This window comes from Callorhinchus milii, unplaced genomic scaffold, assembly GCF_018977255.1.
Source record: "Callorhinchus milii isolate IMCB2004 unplaced genomic scaffold, IMCB_Cmil_1.0 Scaffold14, whole genome shotgun sequence".
Taxonomy (NCBI): domain Eukaryota; kingdom Metazoa; phylum Chordata; class Chondrichthyes; order Chimaeriformes; family Callorhinchidae; genus Callorhinchus; species Callorhinchus milii.
Genome location: NW_024704755.1, coordinates 13,919,001 through 13,945,570, shown reverse-complemented (window position 1 = coordinate 13,945,570; position 26,570 = coordinate 13,919,001). Strand labels below are relative to the sequence as shown.

Below are 26,570 nucleotides of genomic sequence, written 5' to 3'. Positions count from 1 at the left end.
CGCGCCCCGCCCGCCCGCCCGCCCGCCCGCTACTCACCTCAGCTCCTCAGGCGGGTCGGTTTTTCCAGCGCTCACCAGGCCCCAAAGCCGCGGCCCTGCCGGCTCGCTCGCTTCCCGTCCTCCCCCCCCCACCCCCGGGGGTGGAGGTGGAGGTCGCGGCCGGTCGGCCGGTCGGTCGGTGAGGAGCGAGAGCGGGGCCCGGATTTCGGGCGGCGTTTGCGATGGTCAGCAACGGCAGCGCCGCCGCAGGTTACTCCCGGCGCGAGGCGAGGCGAGGAGAGGGCCGCAGTCCCGGGCCGACACCAACCGAGCGGCCCGCGTAAACAGGAAGCCAAGAGCAGCCGCGGGATTTCCTGTCAGCGGCGCCCACTCGCTGCTGCCCCCCGGCGGATCCCCAGAGAACAGCCGCTTACTGCCCCACTGCAGAGCAAAGCACCAAACACAGCGCGTTACCCTGAGCCCCGAAGGCAGAGCTTCAGTTGTGTGTTGTTGTTATTATTATTATTATTATTAATAATAATAATACTCCTCCTCCTCCTCCTCCTCCTGGCAGTGGGGAGTCCTCATCGCCTGCCCGAGACGTCTCAAAGCACTTCAGAGGACTTTACTGTGAAGTGTAGTGACTGTCCCGGAGTCCTTGTAGCTCAGTGGTTATTAAGGGCGCTCGCCTCGCGGGCGAGAGGACCTGGGTTTGATGGCCGGGCGGCCGGGCGGGCGGGTGGGCGGGGTCGGGGCGAAACGTCGGGCTGAGTGTTTCCTCGCTCCACGCGCCCCCGCTTACCCAGCAGTGCGGAGGAACCCGGCTGTTAAGTCGATTTGGCGGATGGCTTTCCGGGGTGAACAATCCCTTCGAAAAATAAAAACGCGGTCACTCAATCCGCGACGGTTTGCGGGACGCTGCCGGGCGCAATTGGCTGCCGGGCTTCGCCCCACAAAATAGACAGTCAGCTCACTTCGCAGTATATTCCGCGAAGCGTTTTGAGACGACTCGAAGACTCGGATCAAACGCTATATCAAGTTCAAAGATTATTATCTCCCCGAGATGTCTCAAAGCACTTCAGTGGATTTTACTGTGAAGTGTAGTGAGTTTTAATTGGCAAACGCGGCAATCATTTTATCTGGGCGATTGTTGGCCAGGACACCCTTTCCTTTACAAAAAATGCCATGGGATCTTTTGGATCCACCTGAACAGGCAAACAGGACCTTGATTTAATGTATCATCTGAAGGATGACACCTCCAGCAGTGTAACATGACCCCAGCACTTGCACTGGAGTGTCAGACTAGTCTATGATAAAGTCCTGATGCGGGGCATGAACCTGCTACCTTTGAGGCTAAATTATTATATCTCAGTATTTCATTTTAAATATAAAATGACCAACCTGTTTGAAGGGATAAACAAATCCATTTTAAACAGTTTTGAACAGTTAATTACCCCTGAAGTTGTTTAAATGGGTTAATTACCTGTTAAGAATTTCTGCTTTGATTCTGTTAATATATTGTCCCAATAGAATTGCTAAATTTAATTATTTGAATGTAATTAATTGGTATATTTAGTCTATTATTTGCGTGACAATTTCAGAGATTTTCGAATCCAATATGACTCCTTAATAGAGCAAAGCTCAATCGAAACATTCTGCTTAACTAATTCCTGAGTGGAGTGGTGAGGCGAGAATGTAGAGATGATTAGATGAGTCATTTATGTAGGCCCATAGCATATCTCCTAGTGATTTGTCATTGAGTACCATTGGCAAAGACCAAGGAGAACATCTTCAAACAATCATCAACAACAACTTGTATTTATATTGTGCCCTTCACGTAGGATAACGTCTCGGGGTGCTGCACGGTTGTGGAGTTGGATCCCAAGCAACAGAAAAGGGAGCGGGATCAGATTGAAGTTCGAGAGGAATCCATAGAAAAGGTTAGCGAACTGGAGAAATCCATTTCTGTGTGTTTGTGCTTTCTTTCTGGTCCTCTACATACAGTCCAGCCAATTTCAACATGTTGCTATTCAAGGAGGATTGAAATAGAATTTTCCCCATTGACTTACTCATTATCCAATGAGGCAGTGGTATAAAGGAAGAATAATAGTGACCATATAGTTTGGTATTTGTCCAACTGTTCGATCTTTGCAGGGCTAACGAGACGCCAACAGCTCCATGTATAGGAATCCATTACGCTGTGTGGTTACCCAGATAAACTCAGATAGTATTTCTTTGAATGTTCTTTATATTTATCGATATTGTGCAACAGCTTCAAACTTTTATTAAAGTGTGTGAGTTTAAATGGGTTAATGTTTGGATGTTTAGCAATGCTTTAATATTTATCTTAGGAAAGTTACAAGTAACTAATGTCCATTTGACCACAATTATTAGAAACAGCTCCAATGATGTTCTCTGTGATGCAGGAGGTCACTCTATTGCATTGGAGAATGGAGCTGCTCACAGCACTGATAAGAGTGCTCACCATGATACCATATAATGATAATAATAATCTTTGCATTTTAGTGCCTTATCACAGCATTAAGACGTCTCAAAGCTGTTTGCTCTGAAACCATTGAGAAACGTTTATCAATTGCATTAACTGATCAGTGAAACTCATCAATTGAAATACTATTGTCATGTTTCCTCCTATGTTCTCCTACAAAATAGTCACTAAATTTTACAGTGAAACATTTCAAGTCCTTCAACATATCCACACAACGTGCATATGAGTGCATATGGAATGCAATTATTATTATTATTATTATTAGGTACTGATTCTGGGGATTATTTCTACTGGTGTGTTTTTCCATTTTAAACATAAAGTAATATTTACCCTTGTTTTTTATAAAAAAACTAACATTTTTATAATTGCTATGCTTAACATGCACAATTTAATTTAGTTTGTATCTGAGAACTATAGAAGCATAGAAATTTACAACAGAGAAGGTCATCTTGCTGTGTAGAATCTTTTAAAGAGCAATCCTTACAAGCTCATTTACCTGCCTTCTCTATACCTCTGTAGTTCACCCCTTTTCAGCTATACTTCTAGTTTGCTTTTCAAAGTTCATTTGGATCCTTTGTTTAGTTAGTTATTAATTATAATTCTGTAATAATAATCTTTACATTTGATAATAATCCCTCCAAAACAAAAAAATAATAAATTGGTCATTTTCAATCTACGACTGTTTGTGGGACATTGCTGTGCGCAATTGGCTGCCGCGTTCGCCCACAAATATACAGTCAATTCACTTTACAGTATTCTGTGAAGCGCTTTGGGACGTCTAGAAGACGTGAAAAGCGCTATATCAAATGCAAGGATTATTATTATTATTGCGCCTTTCACTTCTGGAGGATGTCTCAAATCGCTTCACATGATACTGTAAAGTGCAGTGACTATTTTGTCTTTGCGTCAGAAGTAAGTAGCTAATGTGTCTTTATTTTACTCTTATTACCCAGTAAACTCTCCCAAATGTGGGTCAGTACCCCAAAACAAACACATCCGGTATCACAAACTGCAGTGCGATGTCTGAAGTCTGCACACACTATAGGGCACATTACCTATAAAGTCTTTGTCTTTCACACCTACCTCAAGTTTGCTCCCAGTTCCATGAAGAGATGGATTGAGTTAAGGATCTTTACTCAGAATGTTTGCTGTGAGGACACTTCTCTTGCTTTTGAGGCTGGGAATGATTTACACAGGTGCGTGTGATCACATTGCAGAAAGGTCATTTACCCAAACTGGAATGTTTCTGTGCAATAATTTTTGTTCCAAATATTGGAGTTGTGCTTCACTTTGATTGTCTTTTTCGGTTTTCCCGTGTCCGCAGATTCCTTCCGGTGAAGTGCCTTTAACTCGCATTTATTTACTGTGTTATTAATTGTTACTTTCCTTTCCTCCAGTTACCTGGAAACCTCTCCAGAATGTGAAACAGGTCCCTGAGCAGCTGAGAAGGACTAAAGGCACAACTGCGACCTTTTATTGCTCTTTCCCAATTGTCAAAGATAAATCCTAAATCGATGTCCATTGGTGGAGGGAGGGAGGGAGGGAGAAGAGGAATTATTGAACAGAAAGGATACCAGGAATCGATTTGAAGTTGTGAATCAAGGCAGCGCTGACTTTCACCTCCTAAATTTGAGTCTTTCGGACTCGGGACGCTATTACTGCAGAGTCAGATACGAGCTTCAAAGCGGTAACGGAAATGGCACATGGCTGGATGTAAACAGTGAGTGTCTCCAATGTTGGGAATCCACAGAGTAAATAAATAATCCTTGATACAGCGTTTATAACGTCAAGAATGTCAATACCCACACACAGTTTCTATAAAGTATAACAACTGTGCATTTGTAGGCTAGACAGTCACTTTGCATTTGGCAATGCCCACAACAGACACAATGAGAATTACAAATCTTATCTGCATTCTGACACTGTGTTAGATATTACATATGGTGATGGACAATATTGGAGCTCATTAATATTGGTCAGTTTTCTAACTTGACTGTAAAGTGAGTCGGATGCAAAGAATTTTTAATTTGGTTTCGATACTCTTTAGCATGGTGTTGGGTTTCAGCATGTGTCAGCCAGGCTGAACAAACAAAAACAGTAAAGGGCACTTAGAAATAAAACAATTGCTTGAAATCTCCAATCTGACTTGGAGACAGGGGGAGTTTGTGTATATGATATTTTTAAGTTCATTTGAAAAAAAGTCATTCAATATTCAATGCAATTTAGAAAGAGAAACAAAATCACCATCAGAAATGGGTCATAAATGAGCCACAACTTCTTTTCTCTGTTCTTCTGATTGACAAAATAATTCTTGCATTGAGTGTCCGCTTCGAAAGGTCTCAAAATTACTTCACACTTCAAAGCTGTTTAAAATGTCCACAGAAAGTCTTTTACAGAACAGAAGCGAGAAATATCTGTAGGCACACAAAACCATCAACTTTCTCTGGGTTTCAGAGATCTTTTGCTCGATTCTTTGGAAATACATACTTTTTTTTAAAAAAAGATAGGTATAAAATATAAATTAATAAAACAAAAATGTAAAATAAGTTAGAGATCTGCATCCTGATAGAGACCAGATCAGCCCCTGACTCACCCATCCCCGTGGATAAAAAACCTCCAGAAACGCAACACTGAAGTGTAATGTAAATGAAATCTTGTTGTTGTTGTGTACCTTAATATTTATGAATTTTACTGTAAATGACAAAGAATTATAATAGCCTGACATTAAGGTGAAAACTTTTATTTGACTTTTGCCTACAAAATATACAGTCAATTCACTTTACAGTATATTCTGTGAAGCGCTTTGAGACGTCTTGAAGACACGATAAGGCGCTATCTCAAATGCAAGGATTATTATTATTATAGTCATGTTTCAGCCTGCGGACAGCACTAAATTACATACCCTCCCCATTCTGCACCCATCTGGGAATAATAAATTCCTGCATTTGATATAAAAATTATCAATTAAAAATTAATATAATGATAAATTTATAAGATGATCACTTGTAAGTTAATAACGTAATTTAGAATTAAAATAATTCAGAACTGCATGCTGTGGATAAGTAATAAATTCACAATAAATTCACTTTTATTTCAATTGTATCTCTTTTTACTGCTCTGGGTGCCATCCCATCTGCCTGTTCAGGTGGAGATTAAACAACCCACCTGCACTATTCCAAAAAGAAGAGTTTCTCCAGATGTCCTGGCCAACAATCCCCAGATTCCCATTTAGTCATTACTTCATAACTGGAGGACCGTGGACAAATTGGCTGTTTCTTTTGCTGGCAAATACAATTACTACCCTTTAAAGGCAGTGTTACCTGTCAAGCACTATGAGAGATTTAGACTTTCTTTAAGTTTTATCAAAGTTTTAATAACGTCGCTGCCTATTGCAGTGTAAACCAGAGTCTGACAACATAATCCGTTTTAAATTAAAAAAAAACATGTTCGTCGGTTATCTGCTCTCAAGTTCCCCCAGCTCCTTTGAAGATCACCTCCGTCCCGCTTGAAAGGAGCTCATCTGTGTTTCTGAAGCTGGTGTGTAAGACCCATGGGTTTTACCCAGACAAGCTGCAACTCAGCTGGTTTGTGAATGGCTCAGAGATTGCGACGGGGATCAGCACTGATGTACAGCCGAGTGAACAGGGGCTCTTTCAAGTGTCCAGCTCCATGGAAGAGAAAAGCTCTGTGCAGCCGGGGACAGTTTATACCTGTCAAGTCTCCCATCCCTCTCTCCAGACTCCAGCCATCTCCAATTACACTTTCACCTCTCCAGGTAATGGTTAGACTTTTCTCAATGCTGCTCCCATGATTATTGTGATCCTGGCTTTAACGTTTTGAAGACAAGATGATTGTTGATATGAGATGCTTGAAAGTGGGCACTGCTTTGATGATGAGAAGGTATTCGACTTTCGTTTTGGTCAGCCGTGTGTCCGATACATGCGGAAAAACCATCACTATGCTTAAGATTATACAAATGACACAGAGGAGATCATTTAAAATAATTTTCCATTTGCTTCTAACCACCTTCCCCCCCCCATTATTTACAGAATATTCGCTTTTATTTTCTTAAATATTAATAGCCAAGTTTACTAGCCAGGACATGGCTAGCCAACTACTTCATGGCTGTTTGTGGGGAATTGCTATGCGCAAATTGGCTGCCACATTTACCCACAAAATACACACTTTACACCTACAGTAAATCCTGTGAAGCGCTTTGAGATGTCCTCCCAAGGTGAAAGGCATTATATCAAATTTAAGGATTATTATTATTTATTAATAATATAAGGTATCATTATTAATAAAATCAGAGTTCCGTAGTGTAGTGGTTAGCACGCTCGCCTCGTAAGCAAAAAGACCCGATTTGATTCCCGGGCGAAGCAAAATGGTAGGCAAGTTTCCTTACCTCACACGCCAGTTTACCTTGTCGTAAGTAGGTTGTTGGTTGATTGGTGGTTTGTTTTCTGGGGTAATAATTCCCTCAAACCGCCCCCCAAATTGGCTGCCGCATTTCGCCCACAAAACATACAGTCAATTGACTTTACAAAATATTCTGTGAAGTGCTTTGAGACGTCTCGAAGACGTGATAAGGCGCTATATCAAAATCAAGGGTTACTATTATAATTATTATTATTAAATCATATTGTTTGTTACTGCATGCTGAAGTCACAAGGTTGGAAAAGCATTCTCAGTGATACATTTCTCTTTGAGAAAGTGACCTTTGCATTCTGGTTTGTGCATTTGTTGCAGAACCAGTGCACACATCCACATGGTGGATGTCTGTTAGTATCGCTGTTGGGGTTTTTCTTTTACTGCTCCTAATTCTTATAATAATATGCTGTGAGATGAGCAAAGGTGAGTATGTTTTTTGTGAATTTTTTAAAATTTAGATTTGACGTGTTTTGTCTTGAATGTGTTAAAATCAGAAATTGCAAGGAATTAAAATGTGAATGAAGGTAAATTAGGATTTACCTGTATTGGCTGCACTTGTAATCCTTAATAGTGACTTCAGCAAAGACTTTAATGCACAGGCAAGAGATGACTTGAATGTTGAATGATGATTAAGTATATATCCCCAGGATCATAATGCTTATCAAATATATTCCATTCAGAATAAAGTGATTTATTAAAACATAATTGTTATTAATTATTATAATTGTAGATCAGATGGGTTGCCCCAACTATACCTACACTGACGGCATTGAGCCCATCCCTGTAACTGTAAACTCCAGTTTCTCATCTATAATTTTTTAAAACATTTATTTCTTAGATCTTGTTTGGCTGCTTTTTGCTTCTCTCTTTTCTCAGTTCAGCGCTTCCCTCTGTTAATATCCACATTGGTTTCTATCTCTCCTTTCCCGTTTGTTATCAGCTTAAATTCTCAATGTTAAAGTTGCTTCGGCAAATTTTCTCTCCCACCCCATCACTTTTATGCAAGACAGAGAAGCCAAGTCTCAGCTTCTGACAGTTGCAAAAGTGTCAGCAAATTATTGTTAGATTTTGACCGGAATGTCTATCAGAACCTCGTCAATCAAATGTTTTCCTGCTGTTTCCCGCGGCTCATGCAGACATCAGCCGGTGAGGGGATGGCAAACTCCACTTCGTATTTCAACAACCCCATGAAATGCCCAGTTCCCCAACCCAAGCAGAAAGCAACACAGGCGCACGCAGCACTCAGGAAACAAGCCAGAGACACAGAGATCGCCAACGCAAGCAGCACTTAGAATCAAGTAGAACTTTTGCGAGAGCTTGAGGGATCTTGAGTGTCCCTAAACCCTTCAAACAATGAATCTGAATCATGACTGTGAGTAAATGTTTCCTTTTCGCACCTTCAGTTTTTGACTGTTTTTTCAAATCGTGATTTTTAACTGAACGTGTCGCTGACTGCCAAAGTACGTGATAAAAATGACACAATTCTTTCAGTGTTGCCTTTTGGAGATAGCTTAATAATCAAATGGATTAGATTAGTCCCTAAATCAGATTTATACTGTACTTCTGGCATCACGTGGACCAAAAAATATATTATTAATAACGATATTCCTTGGATTTGATAAAGTGCTGTATCGTGTGACGGAGACATCTCAAAGCGCTGCACAGGTTTTACTGTGAAATGACTAGTTTTGGTAGGCTAACCTGACAGCCAATTTGCACACAGCAACGTACCACGAACAGCCATGAAGTGATGTCAAATTGATGTTAGAGGTATAATGCAAATCTAGAATTTACGCTACCAAAAGCATGGGTTTTGGAGTGAAACGAAAGGGTGTGGAAGGGAGAATCTTTCACGCTGAATGTAGAGACTTTGATATTGTGGTTCTGCTATTCTTCGCATCTTATCTCCTGCACCTAAGCGTCTTGGGACGTCCTCCTGATGTGAAAGGCGCTATGCAAATGTAAATGATGTTGTTGTTGCACCCCGATCTGCCTCCTTTTCAGGGGTCCTTTGTTCAGCAATATTTGACTGCCAATCTCCCTTCAGTATCTTAATGCTAACTTTTCATGCCCTTTATATTATTGCTGCTGTTTGTAGCCAGACCACTCTCCAGTCCCTGCCAGTCATGTGGTTGCACTAGCATATTGGTTAGAGCACCCGCCTCGCAAGTGAGAGGACCAGGGTTTGACTCCCGGCAGGGACAAACCTTAGGCAAGTTTCCTTACACTACAAGCCTCTGTTTGCCTAGCAGTAAATAGGAAGCCAGGGTGTTAGTTGATTGGCAGATCGCTTTCTGGGGAAAATAATCCCTTAAAAAATAAATTTTAAAAATAATTATTTGATCACTTGATCCATGACCGTTTGTGGGAAACTGCTGTGTGCAATTGGTTGCCGCATTTCGCCCACAAAATATAGAGTCACTTCACTTTACAGTATATGCTGTGAAGTGCTTTGAGACATCTCAACGACCTGTTTATTATTATTATGTGTGGGCTGATGGACATTTAAGTGTGTTTGACTGTCTTTGCCCATTGCAGTGGATGGTACTGAATGATAGAACGCTTGCACATTGTCATTTTATCCCTATTTCAGAACAAGCATATCAGTTTGTAATCGTAATTTTGAGTTTTATTCCACAGTTCCCTGAACTCCCAAACAACAATTGTCTATGAAATGTTCTTCCTGTATATAGGTGATGGGTTGTGCAGATATCCAGGTAATAATGGTTTGTTCCCACCAGGTGGCAGCGTTTGCCTTGGGAAAAACAACATTGCTCTCGCTTTTGCAGTTGGTTTAATGCAACACAATTCACATTTCTATAGTGCCTTTCGTGTTGGGAGGACGTCTCAAAGAGATTGACAGTACTGGCTGGGGCCCGAGCTGGCAGTGGGAGCCTATGGGAATGGGGCGGAGAAAGATGACTGAAAGCGCAATCAATTTCTGGTCTAATTGCTAGGAACAACCTGTTGCTCTTCTCTGAATTCTGGCCCATGTACTCTTCAAAGGTGCACAAAACTGTATGAGTCCCCAGTATGAGGTTAGATAGTCTGTTGACTGGTGAATTACCCCTGACCTGCAAACAGGTGTTTGATTTGCTACCTGCAACTTCATGTTTTAATAAATGATCAATAATCGCACCCTTTGATTTTCCCACAACCAAAATTATGGTGAGTGCAGGTGACTTTGAATTCCAGTTCAGTATTGAGGGAACACTGAATTGTTGGAGGTGCCGTCCTTTGGATGAGATGTTAAACTGAGGTCTCGTCTGCCTGTTCAGATGGACTTTAACATCCCATTGCACTACTTAAAAAGAGAAGGGAGTTTCTCCTGGTATCCTGGCCAACAATTCCCCAGATAAAATTGGTCATTCCCTTTTGGCTCTTTGTGGGCCATCGCTGAGTGCAAATTGGCTGCCGCACTTACGTACAAAGATACACAAAGTCCTGTGAAGTGTTTTGAGGCATCTCAACAACGTTATAAGGCTCTGTATCAAATTGAGGGAGAATTGAAGCGGTGGTGATTCCAGGCATCTGCTACTTCCCTAGGTAGAAACAGAAGGAACATTTGGCTGGGAGTTTGAAACCAAACAAAGCCCAGTTGCCCAGGCTTATGACAATATGTTTCATATTCCAATAAAAATACCTTGAGGTGCATCCCAGAAATTGAGAAGGTTTGCTGACGTGACTGGGTAGGCTTAATGATCACACCCAAATCCTATTCCATTCCATATTTGAAACTGGACACTACCCATTCTCAGTGTCTATTTTTGTGACAATGTGCATTATTGTTCACTGTGCATTACCTAATTTGTTTATCCCCATTAAATTCTACAATTCCTTGCTCAGATCCTTTTGAAAGCTATCAGTTTCACTCGTATTTGGCTACATAGTTTGGTGTCATTAGCAAATCTGAAAACACTGGTGGCTATATCCTCTTCCAGAGCAAGAATGATACTTTAAGCAGCAGCATCCTCTGTGGAACTCCATTATTAATCTCCTACTGATAAAATGCACTTGAAGGCGAAAAAATAATTACTTTTTTGATATACAGTTATATATTTTCAACTGAATTATTGTTGAATCAAATGCTTGCTTTGCAGACAATAAACATTTACTCAACACTTTTAAATGAAGGTATTCCTCTTTAATAGTAGATTGCAGATGATAATATTCCTCTTGTCTATAGGAACCGTGGTTGAAGCCAGGATCTAGACGCCTTTAAAAGACAGCTTGTCAATAATGATCCTTGCATTTGATATAATGCCTTATCACGTCTTCAAGACGTCTCAAACCGCTTCACAGAATAGACTGTAAAATGAATTGACTATATTTTGTTGGCTAAATGTGGCAACCAATTGCGCACAAAGCAATTGTGGATTGAGTGACCAAATGTTATTATTTTCATTTATTTTTTGAAGGGATTATAACATAAGAACATAATAAATGCTGTCCGAAAAAAGATTAAATCCATCTAGTTCGTCTTTCACCTTCCTGGCGGTCGCATGTACACATGTCCCAAACTACCTATGTACTATATCGCATAATGTTATTTCCTCAGAGAAAACTATCTAATCTGAGTTTGAAGAAATCAACACTTCTTGTTTCAACTGTCTCCTAAGGGAGCCTGTTCCACAGGTTCACTATTCGCTCACTGAAATTGTGTTTTTGTAGATTTGTTTTGAGTTTACCCGCCTTCAATCGCAGGCCATGTCCTCTGGTTTTACTATTCTGGACAAGTTGAAACAGCCTGTCCTGATCTATATTGTCTTGCCCCTTTAGAATCTTAAAAACAGCAATCATGTCGCCTCTTAATCTTTTCTTTTCCAGCGTGAACAATCCCCAATTTACTTAGTCGCTCCTCATAGTCCAATCCTTTCATTCACTCAATCATTTTGGTTGGCCTCCTCTGATTCTTCTCGATTTCTCCAAAATTCTTTTTGTACTGCAGCGACCAGAACTGTACACAGTACTCTAAGTCTGGTCCCACCAATGATTTATACAGTGGCAGGATTACCCCACTATTTCAGCTGCTATTGATCTTTTGATACATCGCAACATCTGGTTTGCTTTACTCACTGCCACAGAACATTGTTGGGAGAGTTATTATCAATCAGGACCCCTCAGGTCCTTTTCATTTTCCATACATATTTATTTTCCTTCCGTTCAAATAATAGCCCCTTCCAGGATTTACATTTCTCCACATTGAATTTCATTTGCCACCGATCTGCCCAATTCCCAAGTATGTTCAAATCCTCCTGTAACCTATCGTGTTTAGCTTCGCTAATCGACTGACAACCGGTTGAGTTGGTTGTAGCGGAGGAATTAGATCAGAAGAGCTGAAGAGCCTCCTTCATCCTTCTATATAATATAATATATAATAAATAATATATAACAATCCTTGCATTTTGATATATAAGCGCTTTTCACGTCTTCTCGACACCTCAAAGCGCTTCACAGAATATGACTGTAAAGTGCATTGACCGTAGATTTGTGGGCGAAACTTGGAAAAATAATGAATTAAAATTGGGGATAGAAGATGAATTGCAGCCATTCACCACCACCAACTGAGCCCAGGGCGAGGGGGCGGGGCCTGCCCGCCGGGGTCCCGCCCCCGCCTTCTCCCCATTGGCCCGCTCGGCTGTCGCGTCACGAGTTGGATGACGCGACTGTCCGTCAAGGCGTCCCCCGTTTCCCCCCCCCCTCCCGGCCCCCCACAGGACGCGGTTGTGATTGGTCAGGAGCCGCGTCCATCAAGGGCTGAGCGATCCCGCCTCTTCCGGTGGTGGCGATCGGTGTCAGTCAGTCAGTCAGTGCAGTGCAGTGCGCGGCGCTCGGGACCCGGACCGTAAGTGGACACAAGGTGAGGCTCCGGGGGGGGTGACAATACTGTTGTTGTTGTTGTGGGGGGGAGGGGGGCGAGAAACACTGCGAGCAGCGGGGAGCCGTCCCCCTCTCACCCCGGGGGTAGGCCCCATCCCCGGCTTTGAGTGAGGGTCTGTCGGGTGGGACTGAGGAGGGGGTCCCGGGCCTTAGAGGCTGAGCCGAGGAGCCTCCGGGGTGGTGGGAATGTCTCCCCGAGTCCTGTGCAGTGACACCCCCGCGGGCGGGGAGTAGCGCCGCCTCCGCTCAACGTGTGTGTGTGTGTGTGTGTGTGAGAGAGAGAGAGAAGTAGAAAGACCCCCTATTTCACCCCCCAAAAGCCTCATCCTCCCCCTTGATAGTCGCCCCTTGTCTCTCCCCCTCTCTCCCCCCCCCCCAGCCCCAGGCCCCTACCCCCAGGCCCCTACCCCCAGCCCCCACCCCCAGCCCCCACCCCCCCCCAGGCCCCCACCCTCAGGCCCCCTACCCCCAGGCCCCACCCCCAGCCCCAGGAGCCCTGTGTGCTCAGGGAGGGGAAAATAGACAGTTTTTGTTTTAATCCCCACGGTGTCCGGCCAACAATCTATGCGTTTGGAAGCGAACAAGTAACACATCCCCTGCTCAACAAATGTGCCCTGTATCTGGACCTGTGCCCTCTAACAGCGAGGCGTTTGCTGTAATGGGAAAGCGCCTTTGCCTTGCCTGTCTGCCCGATTTTTTATATAAAAAAAGTGTTGGACGAGTGTGACAGCAACAGGACAGTCACTACACATTCAAGGGCTTCAGCTTTCAGTCAAGGAAAGGCACCTTCTGTACTCTGATTGCATGGGGGAAAAGAACCAGTCGAGTCGTTCGAGGGAGTTTTCAGAAACTTATCTACGAATGGGATTCAACATATTTTATTAAATTGAAAACACCCTAAGCTTGGGGAAAGATTCAAGAGTGCCTTATGCAAACAAGCTTGCTAATTAAGGAATGCCAGGTTCAGTCGCCAGAGTCATTTCCCTTCGCATTTCACGATTTAATCAGAATTATGTGTACATTTGAGGATAGCGAGGGGGAAGTACGTTCTTCAGATATGTGGTAGTGTTTTTCTCCCTAGGAGTTCATTCGGTTGAGCATTGGATGTGGGACCAAAAGTTCCTTGGTTCAGATCTCGATGAGTTCATTCAGCCCAGCTTTTCAAGGTTGATAAATTTAGTGCCACTTCTAAATAAATATCTGGGGTGGTTGGCAAGATAGCAGTAAGCAGGCTCAGTGAGAATGCATGTTTTGTCAAAACTCGGCAGATCATTAGTAAATATAAGGCATTGTTAAAAATCCTTACATTTGGAATAACACCATTCATGTTAACAGGACATCTCAAAGTTCTTCACAGGATATACACGACTGTTTGTGGGACACTGCTGTGTGCAGTTGGCTGCCGCATTTTGCCCACAAACACACAGTCAATTCACTTTACAGTCTGTTCTGTGAAGACCTTTGACACGTCTAGAAGATGTGAAAAACGCTATATCAAATGCAAGGATTATTATTATTAAGTGTGGTGACTGTGTATTTTGTGGGTGAATGTGGCAATTAATTTGCGCACAGCAGTATTTCACAAACAGCTGTGAAACGAATGACCAATATTATTTGGGTGATTGTTGGCCAGGAGGAACTCCCTTCACTTTTCGAATACTTCCATGGGATCTTTAAAGTTCATCTGAACAGGCAGATGGGACATCGGTTTAATGTCTCATCCGAAAGATGGCACCTCCAAGCAATGCAGCATAGCCCCCAGCACTGCACTAGAGCATCAGCTTATGAGTTCCAGATTCCATCGTGGAGCTCAAGCCCACAACCTTCTGATTCGGAAGCGAGAGTGCAACCAACTGAGCAAAGCTGACCTGCTTCGCTTTGATGGGGCAATCAATGGGAATTATTTTCTATTACCCTGTTTTGTTACATTTGTTAGAACAAAATATGAGTAACAGTGAACTTCTGAAAACTCCAGAAACACTTTGATCAGGTGTAATTACACCTACCCAGTGTAGCCATTCATGACTTTACCACCTTTTTTGTTACATGTTTGACAAAGTTATTTTAAGGCAGAGTGCTCTGGTTTAGCAGGATTGACTAGTTGAGCTTAGCCATTATTGAAGAGTCTTTAAAGTAATTGCCTATAACAGAGTTTGAACCTGCTTATTGTTTTTGGTGGGAGCAACTTCAACTTGCACAAATGTTTGACTGATAGAATCTTTGATCTACTGACATCTGAAGTCTCCAGCCTTCCCTTCAATATTGTTTAGTCGAGATCCATCGTGTCAATGCTGAGAATGGAGCAATTAGCTGTTTTTGACACGTGATTGGTTTAGTCTCCTGAGCTGACTGACCCCATGACTATTCATAATTGTTTTAAGAATGTGCACAGCTTTTAGCTTTTCCTAATCTATCCTGGTTTTAGGTGGTTTATTTTATTAACACTGATAACTGGACTCTTTATTGGCAGTTGGGCATTCAGCATTTCTGCCCCCACACTCTGGAACTCTATCCCGCAATCCGGCCGCCTCAACCCCTCTTTTGCCTCCTTCAAGTCCTGTCTGAAGACCTTTCTCTTTGACCCTGCCTTTGGCAACCCTCCCTGCCCTCCTCCCCTTCTGACCCGAACTCCCAGTTCAGGTCCAAAACCCTTGATTGACCAGCGCCCTGGGACGTCTTTCCAACGTGAATGGCGCTGTACAATTGTAATTTGTTGTTGTTTATGGTCACTGGGTATACAACAACAAGAACAAGATGACATTATATAGCGCCTTTCACGTCGGGAGGACATCCCAAGGCTCTCACAAGGGTGTAGTAATCGTTCTGCGTCGTATGAATGGATGGAATAGTTACGGCATTCTGATAGTCCAGGCTATTGGATCAGCTGACTGCAAGAGAGACCTCAGTGTGGTTACATCTGTCGTGCTGCTCCTATTCACTTTACTTATGAAGAAAGTTTACGTTTGAATCACTGGGTTCATTACAATGTGAAAGCTTTTTTGTAAACAATGTCGCACCTTTTACTGGGAAATAGTAGTTGGGAAATGGGGAGGAGAAGTAGGTTGAAGCAGCTGGCTAATTCTCTGCGCCCAAACATCTGGATGTTGACGTTAACTTTGCGAGACTGCTCTTCTGGTTTTCTTTCCGTTCCACTTTGACCTGAGCTGGCTGAGGTTGTGAAGTTGCCTTTCAGAAACTGCTGTCCTCCCATCTAGTTAATCACGTGGAACACAGATTATGTGAAAGTTGATGACAGCCGAGGTCACCCAAGATTTACGGCGTCACGGTTATCTGTTGTGAAAGCGCTGTCAAGATCTCCTTAACTGGCTGTGGCTGTAATTTGAACCTGGATTAGTCCAGTGTCACGTTCTTCTGGATGAACAGCTTGCAGCTGAAGGCTAGCCAGGTATATTTAATAGTCCAGCCCACAAAAGCACACATTTGATTCAGATCTGAAATTCCACTGTGCCGTTCATTTCCTGTTCATAGCGTTCTACCTCTTCGTACTTGTATGTTATTTTTTCCTCTTCGTCTGCCTCCAAGCTGCAGGGGTAGAAGCAAATACAGGGAGGGAGAGTATCTGGATCTCTGAGTCATTTCTTTTTCCCTTCTTCCCTCTCTCCACCAATCTTCCCCCTTGCACCTCCAGCAATCTTCCTGCCGCAGGAGTGTAAAGTTGTACTATGCCAGCATTCTAGCTGTTTGAGAAGAAAGCTTTTGTTTGTGTCAGTACCGTGGAGCGAAAACTGTGCTTGTTTCAGAGTCCCAGGAGGGCTGGGCAAAGTGCCCGTGGAATAGTCTGTGGCCAACAGAGCTTTTCTCCCCAAGTGAACGGTGGTCTTTAATTGGTTTAGATAAGGCGATCCTGGAAGTTGAACGGTTTTTGTATTGTTTTGGGTAAAGCATTTATTATTGGTCAGCACGTGGGAGCAGTGAGATAGATATTCTGTTGGACATTTTTTTTAAGCTGCTGTCCAAATATAACTCCACTAGAGAAGTGTAATATTTTGACTGGATTATTTAACAAGGAGCAAAGGCTGCAATAATCCATGAGGGGAAGCAGAAAGGCTTACATTTGGGAGTCTGAGCCCTTTGCTTTAGATAATTGATACAGCTTGGAATAGCTGGGATGTGTTCAGGGCTGAGTTTTTAATAATAATCCTTGCATTTGATATAGCGCCTTATATTGAGAAGTCTCAATGCGCTTCATAGAATGTTTTGTGAAGTGGATTGACTGTATTTTGTGGGCAAATCACAGCAGCCAGTTGCGCACAGCAGTGTCCCACAAACAGTTTTGGATTCATTCACTCAATTTTTTTTGAGGGAATATTACTCCCAGAAAGCGATCCTCGTATGGAGTAAAGAAACTTGCCTAAGGTTTCACCCTGCCCCTGAATCAAAGGCCTTCTCATTTGCGAGGCGAGTACTCTAACCAATACTCTTCTAAATGGGCAGAGAGGGGCAGAAATGTTTTTTGTGTTCAGCATCAGGAACCACCAGTCAGCTTTCATTTACTGAACTCACAGCTGGACTACTCGACAAATTGAAGTGACTTTCTGCCTCAGCTGGTAGGATTTCTGTTCAGGCAAGCTGGTGATCGCAAGGGAGAGAGAGATGATTCTGTGTTGGATGGCCTCTCGTGATTCTGGTCTGCAGGGCAAGTGTCGCTAGAATAAATACATTTGCGAGAGGGTCACAAACCATGACATCCTTGAGCTCTTGGAATGAATCCAGTGGTGATTTAAAAAGTGAAGGGAATGTACAATGTGGAACAGTAAAGGAGAGGGAAGAGTGTCAGTTGTGCTCTATTGAAGACCACTGATGATTTAAAAGGGTGTCAATGCTGCACCTTGTTCACTAAGTTTTATGGGTTATATTTGTACTCCCTACTACTGCAAGCTGTCCCCTGTGTTATTTACAGTATTAACCTGTAACCTACTCAATTGTTTGTGGTTAGTTTTATGTGTTCACAGATAAGTTTGTCATTTACCCCATTAGCAATTTGTCAGACTGTGCTAGCACAAATGGAGGATGTTAGCCTATGAAACGGCCATTATTCTTGACATTAAAGTGCTTTTAAGAGCGCTAAGAATCGATAAAATTGCTAATTTCTTCTTACACGTTTTACCTGGAGGTAAATAATATTTATCTTTGTGTGCAGTTTTGGCTAAATAGTAACCAGGTTCAGCAAACTTTATTTTAAAAGAAAATCTGAAGTGGAGGGTGTACTAAACGGGATTTTGACAGTTTTAATGGTATTACTTGGCTGGGCTGAGAAAGAAATCTCCTTACAGTTTTGATAAAACATTTAACTGGTTTGGTAGAAAATGAAAAGGATCATCTGGTTTGTGCCTGTTGACATCTGGCCAGCAGATTGGCTTTGTCTCTGTTCAAAGAGGACAAGTCCGACTCTGGATGAGAAGCCAGTTCTTTCAGTCCTGTGAGCAAACCAATTTAGCTAAATCTGCTTAGAACTTGGACAACACAAGGGGAGGTCTCTGCAATGAAGATGATGCAGGGAACATGATTTTCTTTATCCTCTTCATTGGCTCGTGTCTCATTGATTCTGTGATATTGCAGAATTTGTTCCGTCTCTCTGCCTACAGGGGGCATTATGCTTCTAAAGAGTTGCTCTTCTGGATGAAGTTTTTTTTGTGTCCGCGAATGCACTTGCTGAGTTTAATTAGGTCACTTTCAAAACTCAAAACATAATGGAAATCAACTGTTAAGTAATGTGAAAATTGGAAGCTTTAAACCATTTCGGAATAACTGAAGGTTTACTTTAATCCATGAGGTAATAGCCTCAGTTTATAGCTTTGAGAGGTGGAAGTGGCATATGTGGATAATATAATTAGCTCTGAAGTTTATTTACTGATTCACTCCCTGCTACAGTGCAAAGCTTTCTCAGCTTCACAGGCCAACCAGCTGCTGTTGACTTCCAAGGTAAGTAGCTGCACTGACCTTTTTTCACATCCCAGTGCAAACTAAACGGCACCCACCCAACCCAGTTCTGAAAACACAGTGAGAGTCACTGTTCACAACTTGTAAGGTCTGCCAGTTCGGATGGAACAAGATTTTACTATTGAGAGGACCGGAAAATTGACTAGTGAAACATGAGCTGAATTGAAAAGCATATACCCTGTTTACTTTGCCATTCGGAGAGCAAGAGATGCAATGGTGCATTCTCTTTGGCCTAGAAGCAAGATTGACTGGGCTGAATGGTTTTTACACTAGGATTTCAGTCCAGCACAATAATAATAATAATCCTTGCATTTGATACAGCGCTTTTCAATAGTGAGGATGTAACATTTTCTATCGTACCCACGTGACTTGTGGAAACCACTAATTGCAATGCAATTAGCCCCGCTACAGAAAATGCGTTTCGCCCACATAATATAAAGTCAATTCAGTTTATGGTATATTCTGTGAAGGGCTTTGTGACGTCTAGAAGGTGTGAAAAGCACTATAAGAAATACAAGGATTTATCATTGTTATTAATATAAGTGTTTAACTTTATCTGTTGTTCTTGAACTGTATAAGAGGGTGATGTTGTAAAGTTTTAGGTAAGCAGCCTGTTGGACATTGGAATACATGAAAATTTGTAGGTATAAATGTATCCCCTTTCTCCCCCTACCCCAAAGTATATTAACCAGTAACAGCACTGGATTTGGTCCTGGGTAATGTGGATTGAGTACCGACAGGACTGATTTTTAGCAGCAGAAATCACTTAACATGTTTAGGTTGACATCTTGCTCTGAATAGCATTGCAGTGCTCGGCATTGACTGCATGTGTTAGCTTACTGTATCACATCTGCTCGTCTGGAGCACTAATGGTCTGGCTCCCTTTAATGTATGAAGTGCCCAGCATGCTTCCTGGTGAAAAATGGACAGACTGGCTCTAGTTAATAGTACGTTTAGGTAAATAAATCATTTTCCATGTGTTTCCTGGTGAGTACTGGCTCGAATGAATAGTCGTGCATTGTGGGCTGCATACATTTAAGTGGCTCGCTAGATCTAGAGGGTATACTTTACAAAGCCGTCCTTATGCAATTAGGGGCGTTCTATTTTCATATAACTTGGGCATTGCAAGACCGTCATATCATAACCCTAGTGTGTTCGAGCAGAACGTTACCAGAAATGGAGCAATATAAACATTGTGATGGGGTGCAAGCACTTTGTGATTGTGAACATTATTCTCTCCTTTTTTTCTTTCTGTGGTTTGCTCCCCCCCCCCCCCCCCCGCCCCCATTCCCCCAAAAAGTTTGTGATAAGCCAAATGTTTTCTCTTGGAGAAGTCTGATTGTGACGTCTACCTCTCAACTGAGTTTGTAGTTAAGTGCTTGAATAGATGTACTGGGTCAGATACAGCTTTTATTTGTTGGAAGTTGTCGATTATCTGAGGCAGATCATCCAATGTGGCAGTTGACTGGGCAGAGATCCCTTCAGCAGATATACATTCAGCTTTTCTTTGAATGGAATCACTCTTTAAAAGCAATCTTTAAATGGAATCACTTTAAACTGCCAGACACCTGTCACTTAGTAAATGATTAAAGCTTCTAAGAGCAACTTCAGTGATGGTATAGTCCGTGTTCTATACTTTACTGCAGTTTTAAGGGTTACCTCTATACTGTACTATATGCTGTGCTTGACAAGTCTTGCTGTAAAACTCCTAGCCCTGCTACAGAATATTAGCGCTGGTTTCAGTGCAAGTAGGCAGCAGAATAAAAATATGCCTGTGCTTCAGAAACAAATATAAGTTCACTCTTGTTTCTCCCCCACTCGCTCCCTCTCCCACCCACTCCCTCCCCCATCGCACCTCAAGACAAAAGTCTCTCTGTAAAGTGGTTTATGTGGATTTTGCCTCCAAACCAGGGACTTGTGGTTTGCAGTCTTGGGAAATAGAGATTACCTGTTGTGGGAGTGAGCCCTGAAGGGGAGTAGGGTGTGTTACTTAAAAAAAGGAACAGACTTTGTCTGGTACATCCCACCCCAACTGAATACACTCCAGCTGTTAAAATACAGAGGGTCATTGACATCTGTGGTTTGTTTGTCCGTACTATGTGTCGTGGCCAGTTGCATAAATGGTGGGGGTGGGGGGCAATGTAAATGAATGTTAACACTGTTTAAATTGACACTTGAGGCTTTTATTCTGATTAGGACGGAGGAGAAAGATCACTTTCACTCGGAGCCTGTCTCTGCCTGTAAATGAATGGAAGAAAAGGTTTCACTGGGGCTGGTAGTGTAATTGTGGGCATTGGTACAGTATTTAAACTAAAGTTACACTGACCTGCTAAGTATAGTTGAACACTGCCATCCTTACACATGTAAAACTGTTTCTTCCCTTCCAAGGTACCAGGGCTAATTTTAATTGCTGAGGTGCCAGTGATGGACTCCCTTTCAGTGGTTATGCTTGAGAACAGTCCATTGATTTAGATCCCAAAGCAGTGGGCACTTTTGACCAGTTTTTCTTCACTGTGCAGTTTGTGTAGCAAGTGGGAGCAAGACAGTTTAATGCACAATGGGTATAAAATAAAGTTCCTATTTGTGGTTTTACAAATCGTTGTAAATGTAATAAAGAAAAATTGCATTTTATGGCGATCTCAGGTTGAAACTCCTCAGAGAACTTCGCAGTAAATAACTCGAATGTAGTAACTTTTTTTTGTAGGTAAACGTGACAGCTAATTTGTGCACAAGCGGCAATGAGCTGAGTGACTTGTTTATCTGGAGCATTGCTGTCTGCTGCACTAAGAGGAACTCCTTTTTCTTTTTGAATGGTGTGATGAGATCTTCAGGCATTCTGAAGAACAGGCAGGCAGGATCGCCGTTTGATTGGAATGCAGCGCTTCCCCAATACTGCACTGTAGTATAAAGTTAGATAATGAGCTCAAATCCCAGCTTGGTGTTTGAAACCACGATCTCCTGACTCAGAGGTGAGAATGCTACCCTCTGAGCCAAGCTAAAGGGTAAAAGTTTAAGTATTGCTGCCAGTCCCATCATTCTGCCTCACAGATGGCAAAAACCAGAAGCCTCAGGGTACTGTAGATCTGCTTTTATTTGGACCTTAGGGCAACAATATGCCATTATATTGTATGAGTAAGTAGGTTAGGAAGCTCTGCCCTATGCTCTTTTGTGCAAATTAGATACAGATGGAAGGAGAGCGTTCAGACCTTGGGAGTGAGGTGTCTTGCAGATAAAGACAGACTTACAACATACATTACATTTAATCTCCAAGAATGGTCCTTTTTTAATGTTTTGATATTTGACTTAAAATTATGTTTATAATTTGTGTAAAATAGTTTGCACAGTCAAACTTTTTAAAAAAATAAGTCTCCCCTTCCTTCTGTGCGGGTATGAGTAGGGTTCCAATGGCTCTCCGATCCCTCAACCCCTTGACTGGTGGGGCGGGCGAGGCAGGGGACAGGTGTCCCCACCCTCTAGAACTCCACTCTGCAGTCTGTTCGCCTCTCCCCTTCCCTTGCCTCCTTCAAGACCCATCTCAAGACCCTCCTCTTTGACCATGTCATTGGTCACCCCTCTTTCCACCCTCCCTGATCCCGACCCCAGCTCAGGTCTGAAACACTGTTCTTGTTTTTCCATGCACGTTCATGAACTATCAGCAGGAGTCATTGCATGGAGATAATAATAATAATAATAATAATAATAATAATCCTTGCATTTGATATAGCGCTTTTCACGTCTTCTAGACGTCCCAAAGCGCTTCACAGAATACTGTAAAGTGAATTGACTGTATATTTGTGGGCGAACGCGTCAGCCAATTGCGCACAGCAGTGTCCCACAAACAGTCGTGGATTGAAAATGACCAATTTATTATTGTTTTGTTTTTTTGGAGGAATTATTATTAGGTGAATGGAGTAAGGAAACTTGCCCAAGGTTTCGCCCTCTGCCTGGAATTGAACTCGGGTCTCTCACTTGCAAAGCGAGTGCTCTAACCACTGAGCTACAGGACTCCACAGAAGCAGACTGATTTTACCTCCCTATCCCAGGTCAATCATTTCAGTCAGCTAACTCAGATTGGAGATCGAGCCTGAAACTTTACCAGTCTGGCACAGTATCCATTGGGTAAATTCCCTCAACTATTAGAGGAGCACAATAAAACGAATTAGTAATGCGATAAGATGTTCCCCCACTAATTTCAAAAACTCAGATATTGCTACCTATAATAATAATAATAAATAATCCTTGCATTTGATATAGCGCTTTTCACGTCGGGAGGACGTCCCAAAGTGCTTCACAGAATATACTGTAAAGTGAATTGACTGTATATTTGTGGGCGAACGCCGCAGCCAATTGCGCACAGCAATGTCCCACAAACAGTCGTAGATTGAAAATGACCAATTTAATTATTGTTTTTGGTTTTGGAGGGATTATTATTAGGTGTGTGGAGTAAGGAAACTTGCCCAAGGTTTCGCCCTGTGCCTGGAAATGAACTCAGGTCTCTCACTTGCAAAGCGAGTGCTCTAACCACTGAGCTACAGGACTCCACGAGCGACCTATGGGATTATAAGAGCAATTAAATTGGTGAAGTAGTCTGGATATAAGAAATAAACTCTTATGATTTGGAGTTACTGAAAGAAGTGGTCATAATGTCCTTTGTTTCAGCATTGCAAAGTTTATTAGCATGTGTGGAATGGCTAAACCATTCCAGATTGTGTGCTTGTGAGCGAGTGAATCCGTCTTTCAAAGAGTTTTCTAATGACCAGTGATTTATTGCATCCAATTCGCTAGAGGCAATACAAACACTATTGTGTGTTTAGTTTATGCGAATATCTTTAGAATAGAAGCATTTCAAATGAAACCTATGGTACTGGTTTGAGGCCTGGTTGTGTGATTCATACGAGTCTGAGTTCCTGATCATTTTGTATATGTGAGGACTTTCTGTCCAGGTGATTAGACTGTCATTGATGGATCAGGAATCAACCTTTCAGTGTTGTGCTGCAACACAGCCTTTGGATTTTCTCACCTGAAGGAGTTCCTAATCTCGGCTGGTCTCCTCGGCAGCTAATCACAGGAGCAGAGGTCTGGAAGCAGATCCCTGTTTGCTTTAACAACAGGGAAGCAGCATGGGAAGGTACAAGGGGGAATAAATAGTATAAAATAAAGCTTTTTTATGAATTGCATTTTTATCTTGATTTGTTTTCACAAAAAATGTGTATTGGTTAAAATGCTAACGTTTCTGCTTTTTCCATCTTCACATCAGATTGGTTCAGTGGAGGAGCTGGATCCAGTGGGTTTCCCCTTCAAAAGTCCCCTTCTCTTTTTATGATTTACCAATGGAGTCTCCAGTCCATGTGCTGCACCATTAGTGATTGTAGCAGCCTGCTACCATGGAGAAAAAACGGAGAAAGAAATGAGAGCCTTCAGAGCTGGGCTGTACTGCCAACCATGAGAGCAGAAATAACCTCTTGTGCTAACTGTTCGTGCAAATCAAACAGCAACAAGAGAATATTATCAGTGCGGAAAATGAACTAACCCAAGTGGACAGTACAAACGGATCGGATTTCTGGATCTTCGAAACTATTTATGATCTTGTGACCATGCGATTGGCGAGCATCTGGCTGCTGTTGGTAGTGATTATATTGTGCAGTGGGGGACGTCTCGGTACAGAGCTGCGAAATAGGAGTTCCATAAGGGGCACCGTCCTTTGTCCAAATTGTACCAATCTGTCGCTGAAGGTGGAATACACTTCCATTGCTGTGGAGCATGGTAAGTCAATGGCTGATCAACACTCTAGAGTTTGTGGAGTCCTGTAGCATATTGGTTAGAACATTTGACTCACAACCAGAGGACCCGGGTTCAATTCCCGAGCAGGGCAAAACCTTAGGCAAGTTTCCTTACTCTACCTGTCTCGGTAGGAACCCGGTTGTAAGTCGATTGCTTTCCAGGTGTAAAAGTCCCTTCCAAAAAAAATAGTAATTAGGTCACTCAATCAACTACTGTTTGTAGGCACTGCTGTGCGCAATTGGTTGCCGGTTTCGCCCACAAAATATATAGTCAATTCACTTATTGTATTCTGTGAAGCGCTTTGAGACATCTCAGTAACTTGATGAGGTGCTATATCAAATAGTATTAATAATCCCAACAAATGTGCATTTGTACAGATTGGATGTTAGGACCTCTCTCTCCCAAACTAAACTCCTCAGAGTTTAAGCTTCCTGTTAAGTTGGTCACTGGAGTTCCGAGTACAGAAGAGAGGCAGGTCCCAGGCATTATCTTAAGCATGTTCCTAGTGGATGTGTGGCAAGACTGGTTCTTAACTGGTTTTAAACAACAATCTGCATCAGATAAAATTTGAATGCAAGCATAATGATTCTTCCTGTTTTAAGGGGAGAGTTTTTTTTGAATGGCATGCATGCATGTGGGATTTACTTACTTAGAGCTGGCTCCAAGGTGATATGCTTGCCAATGTAATGTTGAAATTCAAGTCAATCCTCGATGGTAATCTTGTTTCCTGAGCCAGACAGGTCCGCAGACCTCCATGGCACTGCTGATAATAGATCAGCCAGTATGGCTTGTCGGCAGGACTTGGAAGGGCAGAGCAGTCCCTGGGAGGAAGGATTCTTCCCACTTGGCTGCTGTTAAACATGCAAGCCAAAGCTTCGTTAGGATAGTCCTAGTAGGACGAGCAGAGGGAAGCTTGCCAGACAGTCTTCATCTGCTGTTTTAGCTGGTTAGACTTCAGCAGTACCCCAACCGCACACATGGGCCCCCCACACTAGTTTCTTGCCAACCTGCACTTAATACTCTCCAGCGTTAGGTAAGCTGAGTACATCCCTCCATGAAGAGAGTGCATATTCCATTTCAGACACAGGAACGTTTTCATATGTAGGTGGCATCTAAATATGGAAGTCTTAAAAATCTTACATGTTTCCACATGTCAGATCCCTGGCCAACCCCAAAAAGTGAGTTTCAAATCAGTTTTTTTGTGATTATGCAGCAAAAAAAAGTTAATTTGCAGAGCTTAGCAGCAATTCCTCAGCATCACATCATTTATGCCAAATGCCTGTTAGTACAGAGTCAGGCCATCAGCAAGCATCATTTAAAGAGCACAACATAATTCCAGCTCAAGTTTTCCTGGACACAAATACTGCCTGCGCTCTATGTGAAAGGAACAATCTACATCTCAAGTTGTTAGCTGCACGCAGGGAAGTTTCCAATAGTTGTTTTGGGTGAATCTGGATCTGCCAGAGCATGCTCAGTAAACTTCAATTAGAAACATAGAAACAGAAGTAGGCTGTTCAGCCCCTCGAGCCTGTTCCACCATTCTGTAAGATCATGGCTGATCTGTACCTTAAGTCCAATTACCCATCTTTGCCTGTATCCCTTAATACCCTGACCTAACAAATATCTATCCAATTGAAGAGGTGGCTAAACACCTCCATTGTAATTTGAATGGAGTTGTGTTTGAGGAGAGGCTGCCCAGGCTTTGTGTCCAGGAAAACTTGAATTGGAATTATGTTGTGTTCTTTAAATGATGCTTTCTGATGACCTGACTCTGTACATTAGGCATTTGGCATAAATGACGTGATGCTGAGGAATTGCTGCTAAGCTGTGTACTGCCTGGCACTTGTTTCAGGAGGTTGGTGTCTGGGGATTAATGCTGGAGAGATGCATTTTGGTGCTCTGGCACTTGTTCTGGAGCGTGTGCGTCACTTGGAGATGCTTGTGCTTGTGAGCTGTACTGAGAAACTAGACGATTGTTTGACAGGGGAAGAAAAATTGTAGTTAGTTGTAGAGTAGTCATTGGACAGGCTGA

At 42.5% G+C, this 26,570-nt stretch overlaps 1 protein-coding gene and 1 long non-coding RNA gene across 3 annotated transcripts in view; both read left to right on the top strand.

Annotated features, from left to right (window-relative positions):
* The first annotated feature begins 1,666 nt into the window (after positions 1-1,666).
* On the top strand, positions 1,667-4,264 carry LOC103185933. The gene is made up of 2 exons (XR_488697.1): positions 1,667-1,919; positions 3,883-4,264. It is a non-coding gene; the product is annotated as an uncharacterized LOC103185933 (long non-coding RNA).
* An 8,434-nt stretch (positions 4,265-12,698) lies between these two features.
* mbtps1 (membrane-bound transcription factor peptidase, site 1) overlaps positions 12,699-26,570 on the top strand; it is a 63,079-nt gene continuing 49,207 nt past the window's right edge. For both annotated transcript variants that reach the window (XM_007904699.2, XM_007904698.2), the window contains exons 1-2: positions 12,699-12,776; positions 24,015-24,520. In XM_007904699.2, the coding sequence (XP_007902890.1) occupies positions 24,352-24,520 (169 nt within the window). In that variant the 5' untranslated portion in view covers positions 12,699-12,776; positions 24,015-24,351. The remainder of the gene's footprint in view (positions 12,777-24,014; positions 24,521-26,570) is intronic.